The sequence below is a fragment of the Tauraco erythrolophus genome, chromosome 7 (assembly GCF_009769465.1).
Source record: "Tauraco erythrolophus isolate bTauEry1 chromosome 7, bTauEry1.pri, whole genome shotgun sequence".
Lineage (NCBI taxonomy): Eukaryota > Metazoa > Chordata > Aves > Musophagiformes > Musophagidae > Tauraco > Tauraco erythrolophus.
Window position 1 is genome coordinate 8,642,737 of NC_141471.1, and position 19,136 is coordinate 8,661,872.

Below are 19,136 nucleotides of genomic sequence, written 5' to 3' on the forward strand. Positions count from 1 at the left end.
GCACAATTTCACTCTTTAACATTTATAAACTTGTACTGGAGCCCACTTTTTATTTTAAGAGGAAAAAGAACTGTAATTAATAAAGTCTGTTTTCAGCTAATTAAATTTTACTTAGAGGAGCTAAATATTTTCCCCCAACAATGATATATAGAGGTTGAAATAAATCCTTATAAAAAGGTATGTAAAACCAAATAACAACGTGGAATTTGTTAAATAAGTAGAAAAATGTATTCTGCAGTTCATGAAGAATTTGCTATTGCTACTTTTTCTCCCTCCTCCCTCTTTACCAGTTGTCGTTCCATAGTTTTTTATGATCTTTTTGAGATAGTTTATATGCTTAATTAAGGCACCTCTGCTGCATAGTGTGGTGGCTTTTATGCCAGAATATAAATAACAACATTCTCATGATGTGATATGCTTTTTCAGTTGTATTTTGACAACAGAATACTGGTTCTTGGAATAGTTAAACTTGATAGCTTGATTGTGGAGCCTGACCTTAAATCCTCTGAAGTGGACAGGAATCTTTCAGTTGAGTTTACTGGTATTTGGCTCAAACCCTGATGGAGCTGTTGGGCTTCTTGCTTTTTATAATCATCTGAATTAAACCCTCTGTAAATAACTGGAACAGTGGTTAAATCACATACCGGCTTATTGCTAGCAAATACATTTTGTACCTCTTTAAAAAGAAAGGAACAGCATCTTATTAAGCAAAGCTGTTATTTGAGCATCACTCACTTCCAAGCAGTGGCAGGTTGAAAGCAGCTCAGCCTCAGAAGGCCGTCCAGGCAGGACTCTTGGCTGTGCCAGGGGGAGGAAATCCACTTCAGTTGCTCAACACCATATCATTTCCTCAGGGGATTTGTCATTTGCTCGCCCATGTTGGTCACTGCAAAGCATTTTTTATGTGAAATGTGCCTTTCCTGTGTAGTCAAAGCAATTCTTATCCCATGCTTCTCTCTTCCAGAATCAGTTGTGATGTGGGTGGACACCTTAGAAACCATGTATAGTGATAATAATAACGAATAGTCCCCTGATGGGAGGATTTGATATTAAGAATTAGAGTAATGACTGCTGAGACATAAAAAAAAAAGAAATTCTTGAGTAATTAATAGTTAGATGTTAGCAGTTTAGCGAAGAAAAGCCCAGCAACCAACCTCCTTATGTTACAGAAAAGGTCAATAGCTTATGGCTCATCAGGGGAAAAAAAAGAAAGAAGAAAGGTTTGAAGCAAACTCTCCCATAGTTTTTGTTTGAGGCAGCACCCCCTGAAATGGAAGCAGAGCTCCTGTTAAATTCTATTCTTGAATAAAATGTGTTCTGCTGGTGAAAAACTCATCTGGATTTGGAAATGTTCACGTGTCTCAGTGCAAATAAGCTTCTTTGGTCCCCAGGCTGTGGTCAACCTCCAAATCGTAGGCACTGCCGCAGGGTACATGCACATCCCAGTGCTGATCACCGCCATAATTCGGCACACTGGCATGGGTTTGCCTCCTTATCTGTACTCAGCAAGGTTGAGTTAGTACAGAAAAGAGAAATAAACGTGGATGAAAGAGAATGTATAAAATGATGGTGCACAGCACCAAACAGGCAACCACAGCCCGTACAGTTGCTGTTTCCATACTTCGCCTTCTCAGAAATAAAATTGTTCTGAAGGTGGATTTTCATAGTTGGGATTGGGATTTTTTTATCTGTATTTTTATTATAATGTTGCAAGTTCGGAGGGGGTTTTCACTAAAATAGGAACAAGAAACATGCATTTCCCCGGGGGATCATTTTTGTTCTGCTGCTATCGGGCTGTGGGGACACCTCGCAGCCAGGGCCCTGTTTTTTCGTCGCTGTGGTCAGGTGATAAAGTCTTTCATCCTACTTAAACTCTCAGTGCGTTGTTGTTTGATTACACAGCACAAAGAATGTGCACTGCATGTTACAAAACTCAGACTCATTTTTTGTTGGCACCTGAAAAATAAAAGCCAGTTTTGAGGACCCAAACCTGCAAGATGATGGGCATTTCCTCACTGTCATAGAATCATAGGATTGTTTGGGTTGGAAGGGACATCAACGATCATCTAGTTCCAACCCCCCTGCCATGGGCAGGGTCATGTGCCCAGTCACTGAAGACTATACAGTGATCTGTGCCCTACCTCTGAAAAATATATATAGCAGTCTGTGCCAAAGCACTTGTGTGCCTCAGCAGTGTTCTGGGACTTCCTTTCATCCTTGCTACCTGGTTCCGTGACCACTTCATAGGGAGGCATTAACCAGATATAATAGGTTGAAAACCTCGTTATCCCAAAATAGGCGTCCTGCCCTCTTTGAGAGTTCAGAGCATATGGGGAAGAAGGGAATGGGGAAATTTAGGAAATGCAAGAAAGGACCTTTTGGTGGAGAAAGGATGCTACGGGTGGGCTTTCCTTGCTCAGTAACCACTGAGAAAGTCTCTTTATGGCAAAGGTGATATAATCTCAGGCTGATATTCCAGATTGTGTTACACCAGCCTTGATGTCTCTTCACCCCTTACCCTAACCCTCCATTTATTGAATGCTTCACTGCAAATTTGAGGAGATAAGACAGGAATAGAAGAGTTTGCTTTCCCATGTCACACATGAGAAAGAGATAGAGGAATGAAAGGACCTTCCGTATGCAGAGTCATTAAGGTAAAAGTTACACCCCATTTCAAACGTGAGCATTTCCTCTTGCGTATGGACTTGAGGTGTATACATCTCTCTTACATTGCAGAACTGTAGGGCTAGAGTGGTATTTTAGTCCTCTAAATAAGAAGAGTATGTTACAGTCCACTTTTAAACTGTATTTGTTTATTTTAACTGATGAGGACATGGTCTATGTGGGGAGAGGTTGTTTAGAAGAGTATTGTGTGTCAATATTCCTGAGAAACCGTGCACAAACCTCCAAAATCTCCTTACCCTGTTGAAATGAGAAGAAATAAGATTTGTCAAAGGCTTAGTTTTCAAAAAGAAATGGAACATACTGAGTCATTCTGGTTTTATCTGAAACCAAATAACACAAACTGTTAAATTAGTTTAGAGCACAAGCCCAAGAATCAATCTCTTGCCCCAATTAAAAGTGTGAAGTTATATTGTAACGAGGCATTTCTTCTGGCTCTGGTAGTAGGAGATCACAACTGTATCTCATTTTATGTACTAATAATCCCATATTGCTCTCTGCAGGCATCACATCATGGTGCTATATTTTCATTTGGGTTTGGAAGTCAGACAAGGTCAGCTGGATGGAAAATGCTACGGTTTCATCACAAACATCCTTTCCTGAAGACTTGCAGAGTCACTCTGAAGAACCATGTACATTCATTCCAGGCTCATTATTGTTGAGATCTTTCCAGTTTTTTCTTAAACATCTCAGTGCTTACTGGGTTGTTTCTCTTCATCCTGTACTTCTTTGTTCGTTTTAGACAGCTGATCTTTGGGTAGCTGTAATTCTGACTTGCTTTCTTGATAGCATTCAAATATTTAGATTTTTGTTTTTTCATGCCTCTATTGTAGATAAATAGACTTGAAATCCTGATAAATCCAGTGCCTTACCCAATACCTTGAGTAGCTCTGAGATCAGAGCTGGCTGAGAAACCTCCTTAGAGCACGAGAAAATTACATGAGTGAGAGAAAATTACTTTTAAGTGGTTGTGTTTATCACCTGAATGCTATCACCTCTCATTGTCTCTTTAGGGGACAAAATATGACACCAGTAACAAAAGTTCTTTAAAAAAAGGCAGTAAAAATTCACTCTGTCTTCTGTGATTTAGAGGGGTCACATGAGAAACATGATAATGTCATCATTTTAAAAGTAATGCTACCAGTATCTTAGGACTATTTCCACTGTTTGCTTACTCAGGGAAACCTGGAGACTTTGATCAATGTCTCACAGTCCTCCAGCCTGCATTACCATGACTCCTAGCTGTGTACCACTCTTTGATGCATTTCTAAATCAGTTTTCGCAGACTTTCACTAGAAAGGCAAGCCTTTGCCATCATTTTACATAATTCCCAATAGAAGCTGGGGGCTCCTTTTCTGACAAGTGATTGATTTTAAAGTGGTATTACTGCTGTGCAAGATTTTGCAGGCCCAGTACCAAATATTACATGGTTGGATGCTTTACAGACACAGGCAGACTATAATCAAAACGACCTCTGATCTCATATTGTTGGCTCGAATCTGACTGGATTCCCAAATTAGGGAGAAATATTTTAGATTCCCTCACTTTTTGTCTTTTATTCTCATCTTAGAGAGAACTTGGTGAGCTCAGTTGTTTTTAAGAACAGCTGGATGATCTGATGTGTATCTGTAGTTGAAATTAGTAAGTTCAGATTGCTTTCATTGCCGCCTTCTATTTTTGTTCACTGAAAAGTGCTGTAAAGAAAATATGTGTATGTGTGAGTATGTGCATTAAATATTTAATAGTGGACAAGCCTAGATGAATGGAAGAGCCTTCTCCACCTACTTAAGCACTTTTATTAGAATTCCAGGATGATTCTTTTAGTTGCATCTTCTGACAGTCTGATTTCTTGATTATCTGTTCTGGCAAGTCTCTGATTCCCATTTGTATTATAACTTATTCTATCTCACTGCCAGTCTCTGCAGGGCTGTGTATCTCCTGGGAAGCAATTTTCTTAATGGCACCTGTCTCCTCTTCTCCTTGGTGAATACTGAAGTAAACAAGTCATTTAATTGTTTAAGAATGTATTTTTGCTTCTCAAGAAACGACATTCCTGCTTCATAGAAATCTTTCCCTCTTTCTCAAAGTCCTTATCTATGGTTCTTCGTACATTTATGAACACGTACATTTGACATGCTTTTATTTTTTGTTGCAAATTTTCTCCAGTGCAGTTTTTTCTCATCGTGCATCAAAAACTCTTAACTATTATAAAGTTTCCAGTTCTTTATAACCATTCCAAATTTCTTCTCTACATGGTGGGTTATAGCTCTTTTTTGCTTTCTTTCTTTGTAAGGAAGAATAAATCTGTCTAAGCTGCTGTCTGATTTTATTCTGTTAGAAGTAGACATGAAGACACCAAGTTCTGGTGCTGAGATAGTCTAGATAGGTAGTTTTTTATAGTTAACCATGAAAAAGGCTTAAAGTAGTGTGAGCTGATGTGCTTCGGGCTGTTGTCTTTCAAAATACTCTGTGCTGGTTTGATGCAAATAACAACAGGGGATATTTCAGCCTTCCCCACACTTTCTTCAAACTGTCTGATTTCTTCAACTTCTTTGGATATACTACTGAAATCTTAATATATTTTCTATATTTTCCAAAATTATAGCATAGTTAAGCAAAGCGGTTCAAAGTTTTTCTTAAGAACTCGTTCCAGCTCATATACATAGTTTTGGTTATTTATTTAAAAGATGGACACATCAGAGCAGCCTCTGGTGGAAATTGTTGCATTTTTGCTCACATTGGCAGCATGTGCAATGAATTTCTATATAACTCCTATTGTTCTGTGTTTAAAATTAAAATTTAAAATAATTGAAACAGACTCTAGAACTGTCTATACCATACCCTAGACTTTGTTTTTTATTTCAGTTTAAGACTTTTTCAGTCTGGCATTGTAAAATATTTTTCTTGAAGTAAAAGGAGCCTCTCTGTCAATTATAGTGGAAAATTTCTATTGTTTTTTAAGTTGCTTTTGACGAACTTAATATGGAATAGTTTGTCATGTTTGTGCTCAGGGGGAGACTCAGTGCCATGAAGTCTCTTTGGTCTTCTTTAGGACAGGAGAAAATGTCAGAAGAGGGAACACATAGATGTAAAAATTTCAGAAAAAAAAAAAAAAATCTCTTTATAACTAGTTCCTCATTAATCACGGTATTTTTTAAGGTCAAAAACGGGCAACCTGCTATGATTGATTAGTTTGTATTATTCTACATATATGTTCTGAGCTAAATTACAAGCAAAAATGATTTGACTAATTGCAGTCAGGAATTTTCCTTATTCGGAAATTTTGAGGGGAGACTTTTTGGCAGAAAGCTTCATCTAAATGAGCAGATTTCACAATCTACTACTTCAGTAATGTTTTTTGAACATCGTGCTGAAATCATGCCCGTGTCTGGAGCAATTTAACAGCCTCTGGTCCAGACAAAGTCATCTTAACGTGGAAGAGTTTATACAGCATCTGCTCAATCTTCTGCCTGGCCTAAAACAACATTATTATTCCCTTCTTTCCAGGCTTTAAAATCAATCATTTTAAGAGACGAAAGAAATAACAGCATTCCTTTAATAAAGCCTTGCCCTTTTTTTGGCTGGAAATGAAGATTAAGGTTCTTTTCCATAAGGAAATAATGAAAACGGTGTGAGGATGCAATGAACCTAGTTCCTCGTGCAAACCAACAACAGGAGATATACAGACTGCCTTCAGAACAGCCCATTTCCAAGCCAGCATTCTGCACAAACGAGCTTACAGGGGAAAGGCTCAGATCCAAACAAGCCCTAATTATGAGGGTCTGTGAAGAGCACTGGCTCTTTGGAGAGGCTGAGATGACCCATAATATTGATTGATTCAAGAAAAAAATACAGAGGAATTTCAAGCAGGCTGTTTTGGAGGAGAAGCAAGGGTGTAGCTATGGAGGACTATAGCTTATCAGCAAAAACGTACCTCCCAGAAGGAGCTGAGTGGCATGAGATCCCATTTATGCAGCACTTGGAAAATAGACGAGTGCTCCCAGGATACAGGTGTGCATTTGGTCTGACTCCCTTAAGGGATTTTTACCAAGGAGAGCTAAAGGTCCAGAATACTATGAGATAATCAGAAATGTGTTTGATAGCTGGTCTCTAAACAGGTTTCTCAGTTTGAGGATCACTAAAAGCTTTCCTGGGGAGATCAGTAAAGGGTTGTGGCCATCCTGCCTGGAGCAGCTGTGTAGACAACTCCTCCTCCTATCTCTATAGGTGGTACAATGAATTTGTAAGTAGGTTGCTTGGGGCTGCCAGGAAGGGAGTCTGCATGTATTGCAGACCATGCACACAACGTAGCTTGAGTAAGCGTGTGAGTGTCTTGTCTTTCATGGTAGGGTTCACAAATCGGTGAACTCCAATTTCATGCCACCTTCAGGCTTGCTTACAGCCCAGTCTCCCCTGGCCACTGCTAACACAGCCCATCTCCAGATCATTCCTGCAGTTTCTCTGAAGCTTGCTAGATCAGGCTTGGCAAGGAGAGGTATCTTCTCAATCCCCTTGCACATGATGCTGAAGATTCCTGCAGGTGAGGGAGAGAATGTTGCTCCTCTAGGGAAGAGGTTTCTCTTCAAAAGAGATGAAGAACAAACCAAAGTCTACCAAGAGGAAAACATCCATCTCTCAAGAGTGTTTGTGGGGAGAAACTAGGATCTTTGACTGCTTTCATAGCCTGTGGTAGAAAAGAATAACTCACAGCATGAGGATAGATACCTGGCTACCGCCTGCCTTCAGTGGTCTACATCACAGCCTGGACATGCATGCTGTTACATGCTGAATATAGAGGCAGTTCATGAGAACTAGGTTTGTAAATCAAACACTTCCAAGCAATATGCAAGTCCATTATTCAGCCTTTCTACCTGCATATTTATCAAAAGGTTTCAAGGGAAACAAACAAGATTTTGCTACAGAAGTCGTTTCCCAGCCATGCTGAACAACTTAAGAAGGAACTCAGGAGATGCAATTCTACTTTTTCTCAGCCATACCAGAGAAAGGGAAGATGACTTTGCTTTTTTGTCTGCAGCAGAGATCATTGCTAGTAGATTGGACGGAGTGCTTTTCCTTCTGCCTTATCAGCTACCAAATCAAAGGTTTATGCAGCATTTCTCATTGTGTTAAAGTTTTCCTTTCTAAAAGATGAGCAGTGAGCAGAACTAACAACTTGTCTGGGATCTGGTTGAATTATTGGCTGTAATTGATACATGTGTCCCTTAGCTCCACCTGTGCTATCTGAAGAATTACAGGTTCGAATTCTTACAACTTCTGTAATCTGTTTATTTAAGGGTGATATTTCCCCCTGTATTTTTAATATCGTGCTCCTCTTCTCACCATGGGTAAAAAAAAATCAAGAATTAGATAGTCTGACAAATAGTGAAGTACTTTTTTTGTTCTCCCATAAGAGATTTTGATTCGATTCACTATTTTTCTTGCTTCCTGCTGCACTCAGAGTTTGCTCTATTAAGATAATCAAGATAGCTAACCAAGAGATTGAGTCTTTACAGGAATAGCTGACTTGAAACTTGACTAGCTAATGTATACAAGCTTGAAAAGATCCAGAAGAAGTTCTATGGCTATTCTTCTTGCTGAAATGGGAATTTTGTGGCACCTATTAGTAGGAGTTTAGTATGAGAGTCACGTGTTCTTTTATCCATAACTTACAAAATTACTTTAGGCTACCCACAAAGACACATTCTGGTTAAAAACTGTGAGAAGAAAAGACATAATTTTACTTCACTGGCAACAGTTGTGGATGACACTTCACCTACAGAGTCAAAAACTCTCTGAGCACACTGCAGCTCCCTGCAGTGTTCTCAGACTTGAAGGGTCAATGCCTCAACAAATCACTCTTGACCCTCCACGTTCCTAATGGATCCCATGTGCATCAAACCTGTCATCTTGAGCACTTCAGTTTTAATTGGCTCCACGGACCTCTTCCCAGGGGCCTTGCGGACATTATGGGTTTATAGTTTATAACCACTGATACACATCTTCTAGCAGGAGAGCAAAGTTGCTGTTCCAACTGCAGGAGTTCTGGAAGGGGGAAACTGTAGACATTGGTGTCCTCATCTAGGGTCTGCCCTGATTCTAGCTGGCCTTTGAACAGGAGTTCAGAGGAAACGCTAGTTTTTTCACATTGGAAAGACTGCACAAAATCAGTTTCTAAACATTCCTTTTGCTGCTGCCTTTGGACTTGTTACCACAGCCCCAGTGCAGCGGGAATGTGCAGCCAAGGGAGTTCTTGCCTGAAAGGGCAGAGCTGGACTGTAACTGCGGTACAGCACCCGGTCACAAAACAGGCAATAAAGAGAATTCAATTACTGTCTAATTATTGCACTCAGATTTGTTCTGTTTTGAAAATACAGTCTGGAAAATACTGACTTTAATGAAGAAATAAACTCTGTACAAGAAGAGAAGACCTTTTGCTTAAAGGCTAGGTGGGCTTTGGCTCTTTTCTCTGCTTTTGGGTGCTGCTGGCCTCAAATTGCCTCGTCATTCCTATCTGTAGACCAGTGATGATAATACCCTTACTTTTTAAAGCAGTTTGGGATCTGCTAGCGAGGCATACTGTATACAGGCTTTATTAGTGTTCTTGTTTGTAGAATATTCCTATACACAGAGTTGTAGCACTGTGACTTCAGAATATGTAATGTAATTATTTGTGCTGAGTATAAATACAGTCAAGGCAATGCTGTCTGTGCTGCGATAAAATGACATTATGCTGCTCTGACATTTACCAAAAAAGTCTCCTTTTCCTATATTGCATTTGCTATGTCTCACTGATTGTCTGCTACAAAATGAAGGTAATGGATGAAAGAACAAGAAAACCATTTTGATTTTATTTTCTAAAAAAATGAGATATTTGCCATTAATAGGAGCTTTTCCCTTTGAAACCAGGCTGCATATCAGTTGTTATACAGTTGCTAACTTTTCTGCCATCATGTTGAAAGGAAAATTATTAGGTAGAAAAGCCATGGGGTGAAAAAGATGAAATTACATTTTTCTTGTGGCAGTACGATTCAAAAACATAATTATTATTTATCCTTTGCAGAAATCATCAATGTTGATAAATACAATTACTTTGTTTACCATCCCTTGACTAATTCTTAAGGCTTAGGCAAGGCAGCAGTGGAACCAATGTGTTCGACTTTGTATAATAAGAAATAGAAACTGTCAGTTAAATACTTGATTTTACAAATGCTTACTAGTGGTATAATACTTAGCTTATGATAAAAAAATCTACCAGATCTGGCACTAGATATTCCATGATTCCAGCTGAAAGACACCTTATGAGTTCATGGTGGATTTCCAGAGCAGGTGTGAAGCAGCTTAAATAAGGACATTCCTGAAGTTGAAATCTTATTTTTCTCTTTTTGCAGGGATCCCCAGAATTTGTATCCCCCTGAGGTCAGCAATGCAAAGCTTCAGTATGCTGGTTGGGGTCCAAAAGGGCAACAGCTGGTAAGAGAAAGAACAAGTGTGCAAATGAATTTAGAGACCATGCTGCTATTGTTTGGAAGTAAAGAAAGAATAATTCTTTATCGGCTAGTTTCTGGGGTAGCTTCTAGCATCTTTATGGGGATTGTTTTATCATGTAATTTATTTATAAAATTCCCAAATAGATACATTTAATGCAAAGTAATTGTGTCTAAAAATGCACAGAAGGAACACTTTATGGAAGCTCTTTAAGAGAATGCACCTGCTTCCCAGTTTTGGACACAGGGCAGATTATATACATAAGAGACAAAATGATTTATTTAGCATATCATTGGTTCACAAGGGCATCTTCAGACTTGCTAACCTGGCACTAGGGATATTTTAATATTAGCAGCTCTGTTTGGAGAATGCATCTCTCTAGAACAGAATTGCCCTGAATTTGCTCAGTAGTTGTTTGCAAAATAGACGTAAGTAGAAGCGTAATCTGGAAAGTTTTCAGAGCTGGCTTTTTAAAAAAAAACACTAGTCAGGGATTCATTGTGTTTCATGGAGCCTTTCATACTGTAACAATCCTGAAATCTCCAGTGTTTTGTCCCTTGGCCACTGCCATCTTGGATGTGCCCATTTTTTAGAGCCGTATTTCCTGGCCAGATTCTCTGGCTTTGTTTCCTGGTGCAAATCCAATATTAAGATTTTCCTATGCCAAACACTCTCTTTCTACTGTAACAAGAAAAGAAATGTTGGCAACTTCTTTTTTGGTATGGAATTTTTATACCAAAAGATGAGCTTTAAAAGCTCATTATTTGAGAAAATCTGGCATCTGTCTCCTGTCCCCAGTCCTCTCTTGGGGATTTTTTGTCTATGTCCTTAACTAGATTGTTTCAAATTTTCTGATTTAAAAAACAATAATAGGAGACATTGTAATTGCCAGTCTGCAAATCAGGTTGGAGAAAACAGAACAGAAACAGGAAAGTCTCTCCTCTGCTCCATTGGGAAAATCAAGTTTGAGAGAGTCATCAACCTCAAATCTCGTAGAAGTGGAGAGGCAGCAGCCTTTATCTCTCTGTAAAATGATTTCTGAGGAGCTTATTTTATTCACTGCACACATGTACATGCTCCACTTTCATCCTCTAACGTGCCATTTCAAATTCCTTATTCTGCTGCCCAACAGATCACTGCTGATGCAGTTTGTACCAATTCACAAGAGATTGGGGTCTGATCATGACCAGACTCTTTCTTTCTTATTCATTGGTGAAGACCAGTGTGATCTCATCATCAGGCTTCTCGCCAACTGATGATAATGTACAATCAGTTGATAACACATTATATTCGAAACTAGAGACTACCTTTAGGACATGGCAAAGAAAGCCAAAACAGACCAGCAATTTTTTATTTGCTGTTCACTGGGTCTTTCTGTTTTAAGTCTAACAAACTGAGCTTCACAATGCATAGGGAAAGACACATCTGCTTATTGAAAGCTAATACTGAGATGCATTAATGTTTTTCTCTATTTTACAAGTGAATCTTCCTTTCTTTAATATAGTTTTGCTGTGAACGTGCGTGCCTTCAGCACCTTGAGTCACAGCATGTTATTGATTCACATTCATGGTAATTTTACCAAGCTGAATGGGTGTACTTAAATTCCACCTTGGAAAGAAGATTGGACTTTTTTCATGCTCAAGTCAAGATGACCAGTTTATTTCCTCCATTGTCTTCTCTACCAAAGTAACAGAACTATACAGAAAGGAAAAATATTCATATCAAAATGGATAAATTATATATATAACCTGACAGTATATATAGTCCAGGACAATAACAGTCTTCCTTACTCCCAGCTTTATCCTTTACTGCAGAAATAATTGATACTACTTTCCACTATTTTTTATTAAGAAATATACAGAGAAAACTTAATTCCCTAAGAATTCCCTAAGACATCAAGTTTAGTATATGTTCCTTCTGTAGGACACATGGCAGATTTTTTTTAAGTGACTTCAAATATTCCTGTTACTATTAAATTCTGTATGAATCTTGGAAATATCTTGCAACAGTAGATTTTTTCTGTATATTTCTCTTTTTTTTCTTTCTTTCTTTTTTTTTTTTTTTTTTGGCTTCCAGATATGTAAATCTGTTGGCCTGTAATTCAGCTGTATTCCCTGTTTTTGCATTTGGAATCAGAATAGGGGAGGAGAATGGGGAGAACCTCACTGGTAGCTTAAGTGTTATCTTGCATACCTCTAACTTATGTGCCTTTTTACTCTTTCCTTGCCAGTCATTTACCTTAAAATAAAATTATATCTGTAGTTTATGAAATAAGCAGGCTTTTACATGCATCAATATAATCTATTTATAGCTAATGATGAGCAGAGAATTGCCAGAGAAAAAAAAAGCTTTTTAAAAAAAATCTACAAGCGTTATAAATGAGATAGAGAAAATGTACAATGCTCACTGTTCTGTTTCAGGACTAATTGAGTTATTCAGAATACAACTGCCAGTGAAATTTGTGTCTCCTTCTGTGGGGACAACATTGAGTGCAAAGGCATAGAAAAAATAAAAAAACTTGATAGTGTGAATGTGTTTGCTAAATGTAGGCTGGTTGTGCTGCAGAAGAAGGAGGGAAAACACATCAAGTGGGATGGAAAGGAGTAACGTGCTGGGAACTACGTGTGAGCTCCCTTAATTCTGGGTGCTTACAGGGCCAAAGACATGTTAGAGTATTTGAGGGTGGTCTTACAACTGCACTAAGGTACAACTCGACTTCAGGCTGCATCTCCCAGCAGTGGGAGCGATGGGTGGGTGGGTTTTGCATCACCTTGAAGATGCTCCAATCTTCAGGAAATAAAAAGCTTTCCCCTTGAAATATCCTGGTTTGTTCTTTGGCAACACAAAGGCGAGGCAGGGAAGGAGAGTAAGAGGATTTGGTTCTGAATTTTTTTATTCCCTTTGTAGCTTCTATTTCATCCTTCCTAAGGGAATTTTTGGACTCTGTGTCTGACCTCTTTCTCTTTCACATGTCTAATCATTCAAAAAAGAAAGAAATCTGAAACAGAAACAGCCTGAATGATCTGCATTCTTTGCGATTAAAAATAAACAGTGGAACTTTCCCAGGAGCAATTTTCTATTTATCTTGTTTTCTTTTGTCCTTACTCATTAAATTATATGCCAATTTTTAGATGATGAACTCCTCAGAGCATGGTTCTAGCTTGCAAAATGCCACACATGCCAACAGAGCTGTATAAATAACGGCAGATATTGGATCTGAGCAAATCTATGTCAGAAGATCAGAATGCAAAAAAGCCCTCACTTCTCGCACCTCGGAAAAGTGCTTCAGCCTTTCTCAGATTTCAGCCAAAGTCTTAACAAATTAAGTCTTACAAAGATGATGGAAGAATTAGGCCCCTACTAGTATGAGCTCCTGAGTCAATAGAAAGAGAGTCACTAACTTCAGTGCAAGAGGGAACACATTTCTGAAACGTGGCTGTTATTAAAGGGCTTATTCCATTCATTTGTCCTACAACATGAGCCATCATTTATGCCTTTGTAGAATGAGTGAAAAACAGTTAAATTGGAATAGGAGTGTGATATAGTCACTTTTTGTGGGTGTAAATGACTGTGCAAAATGTCTATGAAAAAAATACATCCTTTCCATGGTGCACCTGGCAGCCCAAAGTCCCCCTTAGCATCCAAGAGCATCAGCCCATTGGTCTTCGGCATGGTGCTTGCCGGTTTTCAGTGTATAGGCTGTATTATCCTCAAACAGTTTGTGTGACACTGACTAGCAGTATGAGGATGTTCATGGCATGATAACACAAAAAAGTGTTAGGCTGTACCTATGCCCTCTTCTGTGCATGCTTATCTTTATAAAAATCTTCGCTGCTTAGATTTCTTCTCTTTTTCTCATCTTGCCATTTATGACTCAACAGCTACTCACTTTTGGAGTTTCATTTCTGCCAGAAAAAGCTTCTGATAATTGATCTAACAGGAATATTTTACCAGCTTCACCACATTGCATCTTTTAAACTGAGGTTCTGCCCACATGCGGAGGTTTCCATGAGGTTTCCATGGTACATTTGCCCCAGTAGTATCTATGTAAATCTTAAAAGCTGCTATGATTGTCGACTCAGTTTTCATAAAACTTGTGTGGCTGACAGGCTCGGACCCCTCTATTTATAAAAAAAAAACAAAAAAACTACAGCTTGAAGATGTTTTCTTTGCTGGTTTGCTTGGCAGCGTGACCAAGTCAGGCAGTGCTTCAGGAGCAAGAGACTGTCTGGTGCATATCTGTAGCTGAAATGCTCAAAAAACAAATTAAAAAAAATTTTTTTAGGAGGCTTTTGTCTAAGTTATCCCAAAATGAGGACTTCCAGCTTCAAAATATTTGCTTTAAGGACAAGCTAGATATACATGTGTGCCCTGTTGTCAAAAAGGAAGGAGCTTTTTTAGGATGGCTCTAATAATGTGCAGTGAATATTTGCCTGCGTTGACAGCACTAAAGTACAGTTCACAGGAGTTGTTAAACTCCAATTTCAAAAGCAGAAAAATTTCTGCCAAACTGCTGTTTTCCTTTTTTTTTTCAATCAGAATCGGTAACAGCCCTGACAGATGCTAATGATAACAGTGACACATCAGATGCTGGGGGAAGCAATTCTGCACAACTTGAGAGGCAGCAGTTATAATTCAAAAAAATCTCTCTCATAGATCATAGAATTTATTCTTCACTAAAGAGAATTTTTTTTTCGAGGTTCTCCTGGTCAATCAGTCTTTTAATATTTCCACTGTTTCTTTAAAGTATCAAAAAAATACAGGAAGAGGTTTATAGTTGCTGGAAACTTGTGTGCCTTGCACTTACTGTAACTCCAGAGAACGGTCAGAATGGGTTGCTCCTGCATTCGTAGTCAATAAACCTTTTCCAGTGTCAACTCTGTTGAGGCAGGAGCTAACTTTTATTCTTGTAGATTATGCAGCAATCAAGTGTAAAATTGATTCTAAGGTAACAGAAGTTATGTTTTACACCAGGTGCAGAAGTTGCATTAAGAAATCTCTATTTCAGTGAAATGTAAATGCCAGGGGGAAAAAGGAGGAGCAAGTCTTTCGGCCCCAATCATATTAAGGGTTTGCAGGTGTCCTCAAAGAGTGAATGCTAATGCTGGTAAACAGCTTATTGTCATATATATTACAGTTTAAAAAGTCCAATACAATTAAGTGAAATACTAAATTACCTTTATATATAAAATATTTGAATGATAGATCCTGCTTCACAGGGCCAGAACTTATCCATCTCACTTGTTGTCATCAAATTTTTTTAATGATGTACAATGATGTCTTTCCAACTAGGATATCTAGATGCAAGAAAGCTGGTTCAGTGATGACACCTGGAACTAAACTGAAGTGACTCTTCTAATTAGCAAGTTTTTCCTTGCCTGAATTCGTGCCTGTCATGCCAGCTTAGTTCCAGGCAGAAGGGCTGCATAGATATCAAGTGAGGAGGACCATTTTCACAGGAGGTACTGAATCATCTGCTGTTGTTCCTAATGCAGCAGGTCTTTTGAACTGCTGTGTGTATAATTGCTGTAGGTCTATTTGTCTCCACCATTATTTCATAGATTTTTACATCATTATTTTCAAACTGCTTTTCTCTCACCTTTTCTTTTTGCAATGACATCTGAATCAATATTTAGCTGTGGCCTGCTGTATGTAATTACTCTGGCTTGGTTATCTTGCTAGTTGCAAGGAAGAAAAGGGCCCCTCCCCTTCCTAATGTCTGTAGAAGCCCTACTTAAGCATGGCAAGGGATATTCAGACAGCTTTTTACATGGTCCCTACATTCTGGGAAAAAAGCAGTTTCCGAATAATGATGTGCTGTCTCCTCCTCATCCCCTTTTCCAGTGTCAAGAAGACAAATTGTTTTAGGGAAACCCCAGTAAGACACACATACACTGAATACTTGGACAGGTTACTCTGTTTGGGGATTCCCCTTCCCCTCTCTCCACATTGTATTCAAAGAATTCCACAGGAAAAGTGTTGTATTTGCTTTCTTCCTTTGATGCTCTACTCTTTGGTTATGGTGGCAATAGTGTCATATTTTTGGTTTTGCACATCTTTGTCATTTCCTCTGGTATAGTGGGCTTGGTGTGTTCGGTGCCCATTCAGCAAAGGGAAGCTTTGGCACAGCCAGTGTTACGAGCTCTGCTGAGAACAGTTTTGTCCCTTCCCATCTCAGTATTCTTGGTACCACATTTTCATCAGTGGTAAGAGAGCGAGATATTTAAGATAATTGAAGATGCTAAAATAAATGTTACTGAAATAAGATATAGCTGAGTTCATTGTAAATAGGACGTTGCTCTTTTTGTGGGTGTGAAAGATTTCAGAGGGAAAAATGAAATTGATTATTTGCCATAGAAGTTTTACCAATAAATCAGTAAAACAGTTACTGTTGCTACATCCAAAAATGAGACAGGATGATGTAGTGTTTAGGGCATCGTCCTTGGAGGTGAAACACTGTCATAAGCTTCATCTGTGGCTTCATATGTCATAGAATCATAGAATGGTTTGGGCTGGAAATAACCTTAAAGATCATCCAGTTCCAACCCCCCTGCCATGGGCAGGAACGCCTTCCACTAGATCAGGTTCCTCAAAGCCTCATCCAGCCTGGCTTTGAACACTTCCAGGGATGGGGCAGCAACAACTTCTCTGGGCAACCTGTTCCAGTGCTTCACCACTCTCAGAGTCAAGAATTTCTTCCTTATATCCAATCTAAATCTCCCATCTTTCAGTTTAAAGCCATTGCCTCTTGTCCTATCACTACCTGTCCTTGTAAAAAGTCCCTCTCCAGCTTACTTATAGGCCCCCTTTAGGTACTGGAAGGCTGCTAGAAGGTCTCCCTGGAGCCTTCTCTTCTCCAGGCTGAACAACCGTAAATCTCCCTTTGTTTTCAGGTTAAGTTACAGTGGACTTAGAGAATTAATACATTAAATGTTGTGGACATTCATACTCTACATTAAGGAAACTGAGTACGTACCTGCAAGAAATTCATGTATCAATGGACTTGCTAGCTTAGAGCGATTCACCATCTTGTTGCACCATAGGGCAAGTACTGAATTCTCTTTTTTTATACATTACCACATTTCATTATATGCTACTGCAGCTGCATAAAGTGCAGTATTCCTAATAGTGCAACACTCTAGGGTAGGGTCAGTTCCACTGAAAATAATTCCCTCCTATTACAGAGATCTAAAATGTTGATATTCCTTTAATTTCAATTGTTCTTATGGATATCAAACATGTACCACTTGTCAAGGGCGTTTTTCATTTCTGAGATCTAACAACTAGAAGTATGTACTTCAGGATTGTGCATAAGGTTTTCTGGCATCTTACAAAACCGTGGTTGATAGATGATGTCTTGAAATAAGTGCTTATGAGAAGTGTTGTTCTTGGAAAGCTGCTATTTCGTGCCATGAAAATCGTTACCTTTCTCTTTAGATAGCAACAGTCATTGGTGAGAGTATGATTAAGTGACAGATGTTAGGATACCACAAGCAGAAGTAAGCAATGCCATCCAAAGGAGTGTGGAGTGGCTCACCTTCGCTTGTGGTGGTGGTGCTGCCATTAGTCAGAGCCATGAGAAAGTTGCAGGAACAATTCTGTTAGCTCTACTCTTCAGCTGCTGGACTAGATCTTGATTATTTCTATTACTAAATATTGTATTAAAGAGGATTATTACACTGACGAACTCAATGTCCAAAGTCAGGTGTGTACCTGGAGGAACCCTGAATCCCAGTTGCCAATTTCTTTATGCTGACAAGTAATCTCTGTGCTCTTCTTAGCTAGATATTCATTCTATAACACAATAAAATATTTAAAATGAAACACTGTATCAACTCACATTGAATAGTCTTATTTGTAGTGATGCCCTACATAACCATCAGTGATATTAGGTTACAGAATACAAGATAATCCATCAAGCAGAACTTAAAAGCAGAATCAGAGTTCCATACTAAATGACACATTTACTGATACATTCTTTAATATAACAAGGCAGTTATAAATTAAAATAACCCCATTAGAATCCAGGGCAAGCAGACATGGTTCTCTTTGTTGAGGTGAAATAAACCCTCTTTTTGTTCCCTGAAGAACAGAAAATAGGACAGTGTATTTTTCTTGAAACATATATTTTTAAATCTCTAGAATCGTGATAATTGCTTATTTGGCTGGACTCTGGCAGATTCTAGGTGTGATTAGAATCCTTATATGTTGTGGACTATTCTGATCACAGAATACAAATGGAAATGCACTGCATTTGTAATGATCCAATGTCAAAAATGTAGAGAAGCTTGTAGAAACCTGAGAAGAATATTAATGCACTTAAGGACTTAAGCTGGCAGAAGCAGGACAAAAAATCTGTGTCAAATTTAAAAAGGAAAAAGTTTGGTTCTGTATCTTCGGGTCATGGAACTCACTCATTACTCCTGTAGTCCATTATATGGGACTTTATCTCAAGTATCGGTTGGCCAAATCAGATTGTCTTTAAAGACCTTAAAAACCACAGGGTCTTACAAACTCTCCTGCTTTCCGAAGGGAGCCTTAACATTTCTTGGAGAAAAGACTCGACTGAATGCTGTAGACACACCACAAACGTGATTTAGTAAGAATGAAAATAGAAAAACCTTAACTGTTCCTAGCAAGGAATTGCAATATATAGGCTTTATAGAACATGCTTAATAGCTAAATAATGTTACTTGCAGCAGATCCTTATTTTCCCTAGACTTTCTTTTGCTGCTGATGTAGAAAACAGTCTTATTGCCCTTCATGTCCTTCACTGAATTCAGCTCCAGACGAGCTTTGCTTGTCCTGACCCCATTTATGCACAGACAATGCCTCTATATTCCTCCCAGGTCACCTGTCCCTCTGCCTCTTGTATAATGCCTTGAAATGTTTGAGTTGTGTCAGGAGCAATGTGCTCATCCACACAGGCCTCCTGCCTCCTTTGCTTGGTTTGGGACACATCAGGATGG

The 19,136-nt window shown here is 38.7% G+C and overlaps 1 protein-coding gene across 1 annotated transcript in view; it reads left to right on the plus strand.

Annotated features, from left to right (window-relative positions):
- The window catches only part of DPP6 (dipeptidyl peptidase like 6), a 430,344-nt gene that overhangs the window by 306,064 nt on the left and 105,144 nt on the right, over nt 1-19,136 (plus strand). Inside the window, exon 7 of the mRNA XM_086614246.1 lies at nt 10,071-10,152. Coding sequence (XP_086470372.1) covers nt 10,071-10,152 — 82 coding nt within the window. The remainder of the gene's footprint in view (nt 1-10,070; nt 10,153-19,136) is intronic.